The 17,042-nt window shown below is 47.2% G+C and overlaps 1 protein-coding gene and 1 long non-coding RNA gene across 4 annotated transcripts in view; one reads left to right on the top strand and one right to left on the bottom strand.

Moving 5' to 3' along the window:
* LOC130368240 (uncharacterized) overlaps positions 1–17,042 on the top strand; it is a 63,241-nt gene that overhangs the window by 35,569 nt on the left and 10,630 nt on the right. The gene's annotated exons all lie outside the window — the stretch shown is intronic.
* RASGRF1 (Ras protein specific guanine nucleotide releasing factor 1) overlaps positions 5,059–17,042 on the bottom strand; it is an 86,939-nt gene continuing 74,955 nt past the window's right edge. For all 3 annotated transcript variants that reach the window (XM_056571560.1, XM_056571561.1, XM_056571563.1), the window contains one exon: positions 5,059–11,875. In XM_056571560.1, the coding sequence (XP_056427535.1) occupies positions 11,783–11,875 (93 nt within the window). In that variant the 3' untranslated portion in view covers positions 5,059–11,782. The remainder of the gene's footprint in view (positions 11,876–17,042) is intronic.

Genomic DNA, 17,042 nt, shown 5'->3' with positions numbered 1-17,042 from the left:
AAAAAGGAAACAAATGGGGATGAAAAAACGGGGACAGACAGCCGTGTGAACACACCCTAAACTCTGATTCTTACCATCTAAGAAGTTAATTTGTTGTTACTAGTTGCATGTAACAAAGTAGCTATTGTATATAGAAACAAAGAAGAGAAACAATATGTAACTATAATGTTGCCGGTATCTATCCATGACACACAGCAGCACCTGGGACGGTCTCTCAGGGCCTTCATCTTGGCATGTGCCCCCCCCTTCGGGCAGGTGGAGACATCTTACTACCTCATGACATCTTCTGGTGTCCTCTGTTCCCATCAACCGCCCTTACTTCCTGTTCCCAGGTGCTTTTATGATCTCTTGCTGTCAATCAAGTAGACCCCTTGGTACGGACTTCTTAACCAATGGGAATAAATGGCCTCCCCAGGACAGAGGAAGACCCCCCCCCCCCCCCCCTGACAGCACTGTGCACATTCCCCTGCAGACGGCGCTATGCAGTACCCATCCACAGGAAAATTACCAGAGACCACACAGATAAAATGAAACCTGTGATCTCCACCAGTATGTCAAAAACAGTCATATATTTTGGCTTTGTTAGACGATAGCAGCCACCGGGTCTCATTTACCATGAGATTGGCTGTAACCTTTAAAATTGTTTTGGAACTTTCTCATTATCTGCCTTTTGTTATTGTAGAATTGGGAACATGCTAGAATTTGTCAGCATATTTCAAGTAACTCCATTTAATGTATTTTAAAGCTAATCTTTGAATGAAGCAGTTTACACTTCATATAAAGATGACTTGTTGGAGGCAAAATGGAGTCTTGGACTTAGCCCAATATGTCTGACAAGGCCACCTATTCAGAGTGGGTCCTCCCAGCCCTCTGGTAGGGAGCAAATGGTAGGTGTTCACACTGGTGTGGTGCTCTGTGTGGTCATTGTTGCTGTGATGCTTTGTCAGTGGGGTGGAGTGGCCCGGAGCCAGGGGCTTGGTCGGGCAGCAGTGGGGCTGCCTTGCCACTGGGTCCTTCCCCCTGTGGGCATGGTGTTGTGGAGGCAGTGGTCGCCGCCCGGCGCTACACCAGTGTTAGGTTAGGGACCCACTCTAAATAGGTGGCCTTGACGTGGCGAGTGTGCTTGTACTTTTTGATCAAAATGTATACTAACAACCTGTTGGCTTTTGAATTTATGCTTCGAAGCAAGTAGATCAAAATACAAATTGTGGATGTGCAGCTATGTTTCTGTTTGTCTATTTTTTCTTTAAATGGAAATAAACATAGATTACAGCAATGATGCTTCCTTTGTGAATTTGAAAAATAATGTGCAGATAGAAAAAAGTGAACAGAAGAAAACAGTAAACCAGCCCCCATGAGTCTCTTAAAAGGGAGTGTCAGCACACATGCAGCATACGAAGAAGGAGACCTGGAAAAATTGAGCAGTTAACCAAAGCAGCTAATCATATTGCTTCTTTAATTTTTTAGAGGTATTTTTAAAAATTGATTTGTTGCTAAGGACAACTGCACCACTCTTCCTCTACACGGGTTTTGATTAATCTCCCCCATGGCGTAAAAGAAGTTGTCCAGGGACAATAAACTTATCCCTTGGGGACAAGTGTCTGATCACGGTGGGTCCAACTGCTGGGTTGGCCCCGGTTCCTGTGTGTAACGTTTCACACATAGCAGGTCAGCTGGTCCAAATGAGCCCCCGTCCATTCATCTCTATGGGAGAAGCAGAGACACAGCGTCTGTGTCTCTGCCTCTCCCATACAAATGGAGGGGGCGTGTTTCGACCATCTGACAAGCTGGGTACGAAATGCATTGTAACAGAGCAAAACCGGGGTCCCGTTATTTCTTTTAGTGGAATACCACCTGGGCTTCATTGCTGTCTATAGAGATGGTGCATGTCCATGTGGTCCAACCACCAATATATAGCCCTACGGCTATGTTCACATGGGGGAATTTCTGCTATTCTGCTCAATTCAGCACAAAAAAGCCGACTGCGGATTTTTCAGTTTTGCGTAATTTCAGCATAATTCCAGTTGAATTTCTGTGCTTTCAAAACACAGATTACGCTTGTGGAACTTCTGCTGTGTGAATGGGACAGTGGATTCCCCATTGAAGTTAATGTGCAGCAAATTTGATGGAATTTCCAAGCAGAATTTTTCACGGATATTCTGCCGTGTAAATACAGCCTAGGAATCAGTTTCCTGCGATGGAACTAACATCTTAGATTTGCGGTGTGAAAAATTAAATTATGAACATATGCTACAGGTGCTGTAAAGTTAGTGTAGTTCATAATATAGTGTCTGTACCTGTGATTTTTGCCCCAATATTTATTTTTAACAGCATACAAAATTACTCAGGTGCTGGGTTTTCCCAGGATGCAGTGCGGCAGAGACATGACATCACTAGTCAAGTGTGCAAAAAGAGCCTGTCCTGCTTCAATGGGTGTAGAGTGTGAAAGAGAGATAATTTTGCAACAGTTGTAGGCACCCTGGTTAGAAAACAATGGTCTTTTGAATGGATTGCAACTCATGTGTGTTTCAATGGATGGGGCGGCTGATGTGTGGAAGGGTTTAAAGTGACCTTACACATACTAACAAGGAACTATGGGATGTGTAGTTTGAGAGAGCAAACTCCAACAGGAAATAGCCATTTCACAAAAAGATAGCCACAGCGTTATGGTAATCTCACAACATAGCCATTTAGCCCCAAGACAAGCGCAGATCCTTCCTAATCATGTCCATTACTGTCTGACAGGTAACTACTAAAATCACCTTATGGTAGATAACCCCTTTAACCTAATTCTGACTTTTCTTTGATCATTACATCTAGATCAGTGTTTCCCAAGTTCATTCCTCAAGTCATCGCAACAGGTCATGTTTTCAGGATTTCCTTAGACTTTCATAGGTGATAAAATTATGGTCAGTGCATCAGCCATCACAAGTGTTCTTTCTATGGGATATTCTAAAATCATGTCCTGTTTGGGGTACTTGAGGACTGCACTTTGGAAACACTCAGATGTGCATTAAAGGGGTACTCTGCCCCTAGAAATCTTATCTGATCAGGGGGGTCCTGCCGCTGGGGACCCCCGCGACCTCCCTGCTGCACCCAGCATTTGTTTAGAGCGTCGGGTGCAGCGCCGGAGGCTCAGGACATCACTGCTGCACTTTGCTCGTGACGGCCACGTTACTTCGATGCAAGTCTATGGGAGTTCACGCCTCCTTCCATAGAATTGCATTGAGGGGGCATGGCTGTGATGTCACAAGCCTCTGCCCCGCATCACCAGTCGTAATCATGGAGCAAAGTTCGCTCTGTGCAACGGATGTCTGGGGTGCCGCAGCCGAGATCACAGGGGTCCACAGTGGAGAGCAACCCGCAATCAGACATCTTATCCCCTATGCTTTGGATAAAGCGGTCCCATGATGGAATAAGTTACTCTGTTAGATCAGGCACATCATGGCCCAGATTTATCAAACTGATGAGAGAAAAAGTGGAGTGATTTTCCCACAGCAACCAATCAAAGCTCATTAGCTGAGCTGTGATTGGTTGTTGTGGAAAAATCACTCCACTTTTTCTCTCACACAGTTTGATAAATCTGAGCCTACGAGTTTAAATGGAATCATTTAAAAATCCCAACATTTAGTATTGTATTTGCACCTTTTGAGGCAGTTTCCTCCTATTAAGTCTCTTATTTGTTGTATGACAAATGTATCAATAACAATTGGACATAACTTACCGTCGGTCAGGATTGAGACATGCTTATAAAGGGTGGCTTCAAAGTCCATACAACAAATAGGAAAAATGTTTTTTCTAATTCGCACAGACCAAGACTTAGAATTATTATAATTTTTTTTTAATTAGTGTGATGTGATGTTGTATGCTGTATCAAATGTATTAAACAAAACAAATACCAAAATGTTAGGCCTCATTTACACAGTGAAATTTCTAGGCAGAATCAATCGGAAACATTCAGCTCGGAAATTCCGTTGCAGCACAGTCACACTGTTTTCAATGGGATTCTGCTGCACGTTGCACGCGATTGAATTTTTGCTACAGAAACATCTGCCGCAGAGATCCAGATTTAAGCCTCCATAGAAAACATTGGAATGTCAATTCTTTTTGCGGAATCCACACAGAAATGCATTGTTGTTTATGGAGATGGTGAATTTCCGAGTGATCCTAGCGTCACCATGTTCTACTGGTGTCTGCTGTCTGCGAAATGTCCCTTGGAAATTTTCCAGCTAGACACTCATATGCCATCTGAACATCGCCTTAAACTTCTTCTAACCTTCACATTAGCTAAAGTGATGGCGCTTTTAATATTAAGCCCTTTAAAGGAGACATATTAAAGAGGTAATAAAAAAAGCAGGGGGCACCATAACATGTATGTTACAGCAACATCTACACACGGTTTAATTTTTTTGTTTGTTAACACTCCAGTCGGATTTCTCTTATTTGTTAACTAGTATGGCGTGTATATCATAAGCACAAATATGACTGAAGAAAAAAATTAATTTCCAGAGTCAGGTCAAGGTTTATAATGGCCTTTTTGCAGAATGGATACATTTTGTCTATTAGATTCTAGAGCAGTGTTTCCCAACCTTTTTCAGCTTGAAGCACCTCAGTTTTTTTTTTTTTTTTCACCTCGGGATAACCCTGTCAAATAATTTTCTACACAAGACAAAAAATGGCTGTGCCTTTATATCTCTGTTAGCAATGTAGATTACAGTGCTGTGATATGCAGTGATGTCTTCTTGGATCAGAGTCGTTCCCTTTTCTTGTCGATCTGGCCCAGACCACCATGATGATTTCTTCCAGCCACAACTAATCTCCACAGAACCTTTCAGACATGCATCTTAGGCTCTGCACTGACACTTGTGGAATCATCCTAATGGGGTGTATCCAGTCTGAGTGCCTAGGGCAGATATAGCCATAAATATGTCCCTGGGATTATGGAAAAAAAATAGCTGTAATCTCTGTGGTAGCTTTTCTGTGGCAGACAGATTTTCCAACAGATGTAATCTATGATTGGTGAATGGAATTTGTAGCAACTTGACAGTAGACCTCATGCTCTTTAAACAGCTTTATCTGAACATAGATGATGGAGAAGTCTGGACCAATACTGCATAGTGTTTATATTTGCCAAGTTATCTTTTATACATCTTAACACAAGTTCTGGTACATAAATATATATATTTTTTTATTTAGACAAGAGGTTTATGAATATGTTTTGCGGAATAATTTGACCCTTGGATTTCCTAAGCAGCCAGAGGCCATGTTTACTTGGTGGAATTTCCAAAAGGAATCCACTGGACAAAAGGAGATTTTTTTTGTACTCCCCATAAAATATCTTTCTAGCAGCCTTCATTGGGGGACACAGAGACCATGGGTATATGGTCTTGCCACTAGGAGGTGCTGACACTAGGAAAAAAAAGTTGGCTCCTCCCTGGCAGGATATACCCGCCCACTGGAAGTAAGGTAATCCGTTTTGTCACAAAGCAGTAGGAGAAGCCAACCAAGAGACAAGTCCGAAGGACCCTAGAAAGGAATTCCAGAGAAACACTCAAGAACAAGAATGAAGACATGGGTGGATGCTGTGTCCCCCAGTGAAGGCTACTAGATAGAGATTTTACGGTAAGTACAAAAAATAAATCTCTTTTTCTCGCTCGCTCTTCATTGAGGGACACAGAGACCATGGAATGTACTAAAGCAGTCCCTGGGGTGTGAAGAACAACACCAGAGGAAGTGAGTCAGTCCGGAGACTGAACCTCAGCCGGCCTTAAGACACACGGACGAGACCCTGGGCTAAAAGGCAACCGGGGCCTGCAACTGAGCATCCGGTAGTTCCCACTGTCCACCAAGGACACCAAGGAAGGGACCGTCCTTAGAAGAGACTCTAAACCAACTGGCCACAGAGAGAGATAAGAAGGCACAGAACCATACAGAGCCCGGTTGGAAACAAAATAGGAACGACAAGAGAACCCCATACAGAGGACCTGACGAGAAAACCAGAGAACCTGGCGAGAAAACACCAGGGAGAGCCGAAGGCGTGTCAGTCAAGGTGAAGACCAGAAACTTCTGGAAAAGAGAGACGTGAACAGTCTCCGGAGAGGCATAGTGCAGAAGATCCGAACCAAAGAGCTATAGGTGCCAAAAAACACTGTCCCAGGGGCACAGCGTGAGCACCTGGGGAGAACAGCAGACTCGGAGAGGACGACACACAGGCTGAACAGCGGAAAGAAACCACAGCCATGCTGCAGCAAAAATATGGCCCGGTAGACAGACTTGCTGTCCAACCCCGGAGTAAATGGACCCCGAAGGAGGAAAAGGAAAGTAAGGAGTAACCCGGAAAACCGGAATGGCGACATGGAACTGTAGACTCTCGAGACACAGGATGGTGCCCCACCTGTAGGGGGAGCAAAACCAACAACCGCGAAACGCTCCGGGAAACATACTGCTATGTCTGGACAAAAAGAAGAGCGGTACAGAACAACCGCCCCACAATGGAATTGTGGGGAAGCCTGGGCAGGGGAACTACACTTGCCCGGGATTGCAATCATCACGAAGGACTAGGAGGACCAACCCAGAAAATAAGGTACACCACAGCAGTCTAGGAGAGAGCCCAAAACAAGGATTAATTGGTCTTGGACCCAGCGGTTGGAGCGAACCAGAGCACTCCCAGCAACGTCTCATCAGGACGGAAATGGAGGGAAAAGCAAAAGGGGACCCAGCTGGGATTCCCAGGCTCTGGACACAAGAAGGTATCTCCAAAAGATCAGAGTAGCAGTGTAGCGCCACTGACACAGGGAAGGATGAGCACACCCTTCCGGGATATTGTGCCAAGGAAGGAAGAGAGCAAGGGCAGACTGGCTGTCGCTGATCTATACACAATTGCATAAACCCCTCCTACAAGGAAAATGCCCTCGCTGCATGAGCAGCAGTAGACAACCAGAAAAAAGAGAAGAGCCAGGCTGCAATAGTGAGCAGTAAGCACACGAGCAGAGCCGGTGAAAAGCACTTCAGATCGCTCCCAGCAAAAAAACAAAGGCCCAGCAAGGTACCCCACCATGTAGGAGGAAGTGTGAAATGGCTCCATCTTGGCAGAAGAAAGTGCTCAGTGAAATAGTCCCCCTAGAGGAGGGGAAAACAAGGGGAGGTGGAAACGGAACTCAAGCACTGACTGTGCCAAGCTTCCTGATTCCAGTACCCCCTGTAGAAGGGAATTTCCCAAGAGCGCCATGTACTGTTGGGGCAAGGAAATGCCGCCCTACGGTAACAGATCAGAATACTGGGTGGACGAAGCCCCCAGGGATCCTGCAAAAACACCTGAGGCACAGAGGAGCCATATTGTGTCCCCAGAGGGATTTGAATCCTGGACACTGGAGCTGGGAGATACAAAGACATAACTATGAATGCAAGTGAGAAGCACATGTAGCAACCTACAGCGTTGGGAGGAAACACCCCATCGGGGCGAAACCTTGGACCCTGCAAAAAAAGGGTGGCAGATGGTGCGGCCACGGAGCCATCCTGGCTGATGAATAAGGCAACAGAGCAAGTGCCTGAGCCACCCTGTACAGGAAACCAGGAAGATACCTGGAGGCATGGGGGGAGGGGGCTGCAGAATGGGCAGTCTCCCCAACAGGCCCCATGCCCGAACAGAGGTGCTCATCCTGCACAGACCTGTTGAAAAAATTACACAGGAAGGCCTGAGGTACACTCTACCAAAAAGGAGGGGAGGAAGGCTCTACATGAGCAGGGTGTCCAGACCATATGTAGGGACACAGACATGGGTACCTCATGATAAGTGGGGTACTGGAGTGCGGGCGATCTAATGGGCGACCCTCAAGCAGAAGAAAGTCTGACTGACTGACATCAGACCTGTGTACCTGCAGGGGACCCTTTTCCAGATTTCTCTCACCAACAGTGAGGTACTGGAAACCCCAGCCATGCACGCAGCAGCCCAGGGATGGGAGACCGACTACGTTGGAAACTGTGAAGACAACAGTCTGGCTGAATGGGTAAACCTCCAGGTGCTGGCGAAAAAAGGAACAATAGTCATATTGCCAATCACTGTGCCCCCTTGGTTGCAGGTGGGAGGACAGGGAGGCCTAGGAGTCATGGATGGAATCCCTGCCACCCTGGGAGATCGGGGGAGGCTGAGGAGCCATGGATGGTATCCCTGTTGCCCTGTATAGGGTCAATAGGCACTTCTTTGGGCCCGGCGCACTGGTAGTGGGGTACCAGAACTCCAGCCGCAGAGACATCAGCCTTGTGAGAAATGACAGGCGGCGGAGGAACCACACAGACCACTGTCTGGCTTACTGGTATGGGTCCAGTGCATGTAACAGGTCACTCCGTCGGACATTCCGCACTGGCCGAGGGGTACCGGAATGTCAAATGCGGATGTGGCAGATATGAGATCAGTGACCTGTGGAGGAGGGAATCATAGTGTATATACACGCCAAGAACCCTCCCCTGATGGATGACCGTCTGGGGAAGAACCCTGAAAAGGCCCTAGGCGTCTGCCAGGAGCACATAAGTCCTGTAAGGGCACCGGACCAGAGCCGTGCCCCGATAGGGAGGGACTAGGACAGGCAGTGGGCACAGGAAACAGGCATGGCATGGTAAGGGGAAACGAGGCACGGAATGTAGCCGCGGAATCTCCAGGGACCACTTAACGGCCCGCCACCGCGGTTCGCATATGCTCCCTCACAGAGCAAGAACTCTGCAGAATTAGGTATGCCAGAGGCATAGGGCAAAAAACATTGTGCCGATAGCACTATCTGGAACAAAAAGGCAGACCCCATATACAATCCCAGTAAAGGACCCAGCATATATCAATCTGTAAAAAACCTGCAAAAAACTAATAGCTATGAGCTGCCACAGAGGAAGCCACAAAAAAACACAATATCATTAATAGCTGCTAGAGGGCGTTATCCAATCAAAGAGATCAGAGGAAGACATTTTTTTTTTCTTTTCCAAATGAACCTTGTGCGGGTGCGCAGGGCACCCCGGGAATTCCTGGCAATAATCCCCGAGCCCAAGCCTGGATGCGCTACAGGGGAAGGAGAGGGGCTAAACTCCATCTGAGAGAGGCACAAAATTGTGCCGATCCTTGCCTATCAGGACGGGAGAAGCGAGGAACTGCGGGCGGGTGTCCTGTGAGACACCCTGGGAAAAGGGCCCACCCTCCAGGAAAGCGATGCTCGTCACTGCTGGAGCTGAAGGGTTCACAGCTGCGACAAGCACCATTGGCACATAGGGGCCTAAGCAGCAAATCGCGTGCCCCGGCAAGTCGTCGCACAGCTGCATTAAGCCAGCAGCTGTGTACAGCAAGCGGTGACTGTGAGCGCAGAAAGCCACGAACTAAACAGGAGCGGTGATGCAGCGTGCTGTAGGAGCGCTTGCCGCTGCGAGGCCAGGGGGGGTGACAGCGGTGCCCAGCTAGACAGACGTCCGCTGAGCTGGAGGAGAAATGGCCCAGAACCAGGGAAGCAGAGGAGGGAGACAGCCTCTGACATCCCTGGTAGCGTGAACAACTACTGCAGCGCCCTAAGACGGAGGGGAAGAGCTAAGCTCCGTTCATGAGAGGCGCAGAAAGGCGCTGGGCTTTCCCTGTCCGGCACTCCCAAGACAGCGCCGACAGAGGAAGGAGAAAGTCCTCCCTCAGTTAGTCTCCAGATTCCCGCCCAGAGCACGGGCCATTATGGGTCCCGCTGGCCAGCAAGCGCCGGAGGAGATCCGACCAGCTGAAGTAAAGAAAATCAGCGGCAGTAGAAAGTAGGCAGCTGCCCTGAGACAGAAATGGCTGCCGTAACTCTGAGTCCACTAGCGGGCGGGCGGAATGATATACTCACCCACGGTCTTCATATACTCACCCAGATGGCTTCAACCAGCTTGTGGCCACGCTGCATCATACCAGACTAAGATAACGGGCGAGCAGAGGTAGTGGGGGACCCGGACCCAGGGTACAACCTCCAGGCGCTGGCCGTTGGCGAGAAGGGGTTAACAGTACATATGTCTGTGCCCCTTTGTTGCATATGGGGGAACAGGTAGCGCCATGCTCTTGAACCCCCACCTGAAAATGAGAAACAAAAGGGAGGAAAAAACCTAACTAAACAGCCCTTATTAGAAAATAATAAAAAAAGACCAGGTCATGTGTCTTGCCTCCTACTGACACTAGCTAAAACTGATAATCTCCCTTCCAGCAGGTGGGTATATCCTGCCAGGGAGGAGCTGACTTTTTTTCCTAGTGTCAGCGCCTCCTAGTGGCAAGAGCATATACCCATGGTCTCTGTGTCCCCCCAATGAAGAGCGACCGAGAAATTCTGTTTCAGCAGAGTCCCATTATTTTCAGTGTCATTTTGCTGCACCATGCACACAGAGGAATTTCTGTGGCAGATGTTTCTGCCGTGGAAATTCGGATGTCTGCCAAAAGAATGAACATGTTCATTCTTTCTGCAAAATCCATTCAAAATGCATTTCCATCTATGGAGACTGCGCATCTCCATATGTCCTTAGCGCCAGCAGGATATGAAAATTTGGGAATGTCTGCCCGTGTTTTCCCGAGCGGACATTCTGCTAATTTTCCGCCATGGGAAAATACCCTGTATATGCTGGAGCCACTGCACAAGAAGACAGGCTGTGGCCCGTGTAACAAATGCAGGTTCATTTTCTGGCTACAGATTTTTATGCAGTTTTACAAATCTTAATAACCAAACTCAGTTGGTGGTAACCCTGAGATAAAAGATTTATTAGCGAGAGGTAATCAGGAAACACTTTATAGTACAAAAAATAAAGAAAACAAAATGTAGCTGCAAATTATTTTTTTCTCAACACTGCTGGACCTCCCCGGAAGATTCAAGTGACCATTCTGTGAACATTCTTCCTAAACCAGCATCAGACCTTTACACTGCTGAGCTAATTCCATGAGCATTCACTGCCATAAGCCTTCTGCTGTAGCTCCCTACCTTGCTATGACACTCTGATAGTAAAGTACTGGAATTCTCAGCCATTATAGCAGCCATAGGACCAGCCCAACATATCAGCTCTTAAGCTGCAGGCCGGGGTACTTCTTATCTAGATAATTTGTGCAATAATTTTCTTTGTTGCAGCCATGGACACATACTACTGCTCAAAGTCAACAAGACAAAGCTGGAGTAGAGTCCAGAATTTGCAAAACTGTAGCAATTTGCTGGACATGTGCCGTGCTAAGGCATGAGAGACCGGTCATTTCATGGAGCTGGTTCTTTACTGCAAAGCTGCACTCACTTTGCTATTATGAATGTGCCCTCGTCTCCTCCTGTAGGATAGTATCACCTTTCCTTTCTCCATGATAGAGTATTATACATGAACCTCTTCTGCTGTATAGTTCTCTATTGAAGCCTCCCTCTGAAAGACACACAGAGCCATGAACCCCTCCATTCAAGCAGGGTGGTGGAGGTGGGGTGACTGCTGGTTTGGTAGTGAGATGCTGCACATCGACATGTTGCTTTATTCTTAAATTTACAGTCAGTAGGAGGCAGCAGCAACTCTTCAGTCATTGCTAGCACAGGCCAGTGCTCCTTGTGAGAGGTTCTCAGTCTCCTCCCTGGTCACTCTTTCTAGGGGTGTCTTTGGGGGACATTAGGTGTAAGGGCATTGTGGGGCCTCCATTAGGAGCAGCTGGGTGTTTGGGATGGATGGAGACACAGACATCTCTGCCCCTGCATGGTGACCCCTGCATAAAGGGATCTGGCGAGAGGCGTGGGGGGTCTGTACAATATGATACAGGCAGGTGCAAGGCAGCAAAAGTTCAAGTGGGAAGTTTGGGCTCCAGGCGGAGAGAAGCTTCGTAAAGACCCTCTTCATCCAGAACTCCTGTGGTATCCAAAAGGAACTGTGTAACCTACAAAATACCATAAAATTATTGGACAACACTTGATATTAGTAAAATCTTTGCTATAGCTATAAAAACTGCACTATGGGCTTTCATTTATTCTTTTCTCCTACACACTTATTACCCCTCCATACTTTTGCAAAAAAAAAAAAAAAAAAAAAAGTTGAATAGACCCCAGAACCACTTCTAAAAAAAGTTGTTGAAAAGCTACAAGATGCTTTTATTGAACATCAAACACCGTTTTGGCAGATTGACCCCTTAAGGACCAAGCCCATTTCACCTTAAGGACCAGAGCATTTTTTGCACATCTGACCACTGTCACTTTAAGCATTAATAACTCTGGGATGCTTTTACTTTTCATTCTGATTCCAAGATTGTTTTTTCATGACATATTCTACTTTGTGTTAGTGGTAAATTTTTGTCGAAACTTGCATCACTTACGTCATGTATTGAAAAATTAGAAAATTTAAATTTTTTTTTACTTTTTGGTTATCCCAAATAAATTATATATTGATTCACATATCCAATTTTTACTTTTGGAAGACATCAGAGGGTTTCAAAGTTAAACAGCAATTTTCCAATGTTTCACAAACATTTCTAAATCAGAATTTTTCAGGGACCAGTTCAGTTTTGAAGTGGATTTGAGGGATCTTCATATTAGAAATACCTCATAATGGACCCCATTATAAAATTATAAATTTTTTTACAATAACAACTTTACCTTTTCATAAGGGGTAAAATGAGAAAAAGCCCCCAAAATTTGTTAGGCAATTTCTCCCGAGTACGGAAATACCCAATATGTGGCCCTAAACTGTTGCCTTGAAATACAACAAGGCTCCGAAGTGAGAGAGCGTCATGCGCATTTGAGGCCTAAATTAGGGATTTTCATAGGGACGGACCTGGATGCAAGAATTACACTTGTCTCCGATACCAAAATTACCCTACGGCAGTGTTTGTCAAACAGGGTGTCTACAGCTGTTGCAAAACTCCCAGCATGCCTGGTCAGTCAATGGCTATCCGGCAATACTGGGAGTTGTTGTTTTGCAACAGCTGGAGGCTCTGTTTTGGAAACAGTGCCGTACGAGACATTTTTTTTTTTTATTGGGGGGGGGGGGAGGTAACTGTGTAGGCGTATATGTAGTGTTTTACCCTTTATTTTGTGTAGTGTAGTGCTTTTAGGGTTCACAGCAAGTTTCCTGCTGGGAGTTTGAGCTGCAGGCCTAAATTAGGGATTTGCATAGGGATGGACCTGGATGCAAGAATTACACTTGTCCCCAATACCAAAATTACCCTACGGCAGTGTTTCCCAAACAGGGTGTCTCCAGCTGTTGCAAAACTCCCAGCATGCCTGGTCAGTCAATGGCTGTCCGGCAATACTGGGAGTTGTTGTTTTGCAACAGCTGGAGGCTCTGTTTTGGAAAACTACAACTCTGAGCATGTACGGTCTATCAGTGCATGCTGGGAGTTGTAGTTTGCAACAGCTGGAGGCACACTGGTTGCAAAACACTGAGTTAGGTTACAAACTCAGTGTTTTGCAACCAGTGTGCCTTCAGCTGTTGCAAAAGCTACAACTCTCAGCATTCAGAGACAGCTGAAGGGCATGCTGGGACTTGTAGTTATGCAGCAGTTTGAGGCATACTACTAACACTCCCAGCATGCCCTTTGGCTGCCCGTGCATGCAAAAAATGAAATAATGTTCCTCCAGCTGTTGCATAACTACAACCCCCAGCATGCACAAACTACCAAAGGGCATGCTGGGAGTTGTAGTTGTGCCTTCTGCTGTTGCATAACAACAACTCCCAGCATGCCCTTTTGTGCTGCTGCTTTGCAGATCCTCCTGCCACTGCCGTCTCTGCTCCGGGGGCACCGATCCTGTCCCCGCATCAGGGGAGGACTCCCAGCACCTGCTCTCTCCCTCCGGAATAGGGGCGGAGGGGGTGCCGTTAGGGACACCCCCACAGCAGGAGTCCTGATTCGTCTGTCGGTAACAGCCGATGAATCAGGATGATCGTGGTGAGGTGGCACCAGTCCCACCTCACTCCTGCCGCTAAACAGTGTTAGGTGCCGTCTCGGACGGCACCTATCACCCTTTTTTTCCCGGGTCACTGGGGACACGATTGACCTGGAATCACCGCAAATCGCCGATCTGAAACCCCAAGGGTTTGCATGGGGTGCCTGTTGAATGATTTCAGCAGGCATCCCGATCCGGCGGTGACCAGAATTCCGGGTTCATTTCCTATAGTTACAAAATAAACAAAACATTCACCTCCTGTAGAATATTCCTTAATAAAGTACATAATCAATATACACGTAATGTCTCTAGGGCAGTTTTTCACAACCAGGGTGCCTCCAGCTGTTTCAAAACTACAACTCCCATCATGCCCATACAGGCTTTGGTTGTCCGGACATGTTGGGAGTAGTAGTTTTGCATGAGTCGGAGGAACGCTGGTTGGGAAGCACTATTCTAGGGCATACTTGCGCTGTCCTCATGCTGTGCATGTGTGTGATTGTGATTATAGCCTCAGGGGTACTTTGATTTAATTTCTTTGAGTAGGAGGTACTTGGCTTAGGAAGGCTCTGACCATACACTGATTAGTACATTAAAGGGGTATCTTGTCCATTATGCATAGTTATGTCAGTTATCCATTTACTTGTTGTATCGTTCACTTTTTGTTCTTTATATGGTCCCCCAGGTTCAGCATTCCGTTTTGGTATGGATTACTGTCATCTCTAGCCTTTTCTGCGATCACAGGGGGCTAGGACTCATTTTGTCCTCCCTGACAAGCCTGCCCCCTGATGAAACTCCATCTGGATGTCCCAACGTTCATTGCACCCCACATTCTGCAGACTGCTGAGATCACGTTGGACATGGAGCATAAACGTAATCAAGGGGCTGGCTTGTCAGGGAGCCCCCTGTGATCAGCTGTCGTCTCGAGCTGAACAGGATCTCGGGAAAGGCTCAAGACGACAGTAATCCAGACCACAACGGAATGCTGTTCCTGAGGGACCATACAGAGAATAGTGGGCAATCCGTGGAAGAGCCATACAACAAGTAAATGGATAAGTAACATAACTATGCATAACCGTCAGGATAGTGAAAAAAGTCAATAAATCCAGGAATACCCCTTTAATATCACATAAGAGAACACCAACTCAAAACAAGAAGTACATGCACTGTATGAGTTTATAACCTAAGCTCTAGAGCGAGAGACTTTCTTTGTAGCTAAGGCTACTTTCTTACACTGCTGTTTGTCTCCGCCAGTGTGAAGCCCATTATTTAACCCCTTCCCGCAGAATGTCATATATAAACGCCGGGTTGTGCAGTGCGTTCGCGCATCCCGGCATTTATAAATGACATTCAGTTAACCCGGCGATGCGCAGCATCGCACGGGTTAACTGGCAGAAGTCCCGCTGTTTCCAGCAGGGGACAACTTCTGCTTCACCCCCAGGACCATCAATTGATGGTCCTGGTCAGCGATCACTGTGATTGGTCCCTGTGGACCAATCACAGTGATCTGGGGTGAAAGTTCAGATCCCCCGCACTGCCCGCCCCTGGAAGTCGGGCAGAACGGGGGACGAAGGCTGCAGGGGCTCGCGGGGACCTGCGGCATTCGGGGGGAACACGTGGGGACCGGCGGACTTACCTGATTCAGCGGCGGGACCGAGGAGCAGCGCGGGACCGGCCACGTGGACGAGCAGCGACGGGTAAGTATGTGGTCCTCAGAGGCAGCAGTGAAGATCTTCACTGCTGCTTCTAGGAGTCTGAAAACTACAACTCCCAGCATGCCTAGACAGCCTTTGGCTGTCTGGGCATGCTGGGAGTTGTAGTTTTGCAACATCTGGAGGGCCTCAGTTTGGAGACCATTGTATAATGGTCTCCAATCTGTGCTCTTCCAGCTGTTGCAAAACTACAACTCCCAGCATGCACTGACTGTCCAGGCATGCTGGGAGTTTTAGTTCAGCAACATCTGGCCCTTCAGATGTTGCCGAACTACAACTCTCAGCATGCCCTTCAGCTGTCTGGGCATGCTGGGAGTTGTAGTTTTGCAACAGCTGGAGACACACTGGTTGGGAAACATTGTTTCTAACTCAGTGTTTCCTAACCTGTGTGCCTCCAGCTGTTGCAAAACTATAACTCCCAGCATGCACTAAAAGACCATGCATGCTGGGAGTTGTAGTTTTGCAACATCTGGAGGGCCCCAGTTTGGAGACCATTGTATAATGGTCTCCAATCTGTGCTCTTCCAGCTGTTGCAAAACTACAACTCCCAGTATGCACTGACTGTCCAGGCATGCTGGGAGTTTTAGTTCAGCAACATCTGGCCCTTCAGATGTTGCCGAACTACAACTCCCAGCATGCCCTTCAGCTGTCTGGGCATGCTGGGAGTTGTAGTTTTGCAACAACTGGAGACACACTGGTTGGGAAACATTGTCTGTTTCTAACTCAGTGTTCCCTAACCTGTGTGCCTCCAGCTGTTGCAAAACTATGACTCCCAGCATGCACTAACAGACCATGCATGCTGGGAGTTGTGGTTTTGCAACAGCTGATGCAAGCCCCCCCCCTCCCCCCCCCCCCCCGCCACGCCACCCCCGTGAATGTACAGGGTACATTCACATGGGCGAGGCTTTTACAGTGGGTTTCTCGCATCTTGAGATGCAGCAAATTTTGCGCTGGGAAACTCGCTGTAATCCCCCGCCCATGTGACTGTACCCTAAAAACACTACACTACACTAACACAAAATAAAATAAAAAGTTAAAAACACTACATATACACATACCCTTACACAGCCCCCCTCCCCCAATAAGAACGTCCGGTACACCACTGTTTCCAAAGCAGAGCCTCCAGCTGTTGAAAAACAACAACTCCCAGTATTGTCGGACAGCCGTTGACTGTCCAGGCATGCTGGGAGTTTTGCAACAGCTGGAGGCACCCTGTTTGGGAATCACTGGCGTAGAATACCCCTATGTCCACCCCTATGCAAATCCCTAATTTAGGCCTCAAATGCACATGGCGCTCTCACTTTGGAGCCCTGTCGTATTTTAGGGCAACAGTTTAGGGCGACATATGGGGTATCGCTGTACTCGGGAGAAATTGCGTTACAAGGTTTGGGGGGCTTTTTCTTCTTTAACCCTTCATGAAAAGGAAATGTTGGGGTCTACACCAGCATGTTAGTGT

The sequence above is a fragment of the Hyla sarda genome, chromosome 4, assembly GCF_029499605.1.
Source record: "Hyla sarda isolate aHylSar1 chromosome 4, aHylSar1.hap1, whole genome shotgun sequence".
In the NCBI taxonomy this organism is placed as follows: domain Eukaryota; kingdom Metazoa; phylum Chordata; class Amphibia; order Anura; family Hylidae; genus Hyla; species Hyla sarda.
This window is presented reverse-complemented; position numbering and strand designations above follow the sequence as displayed.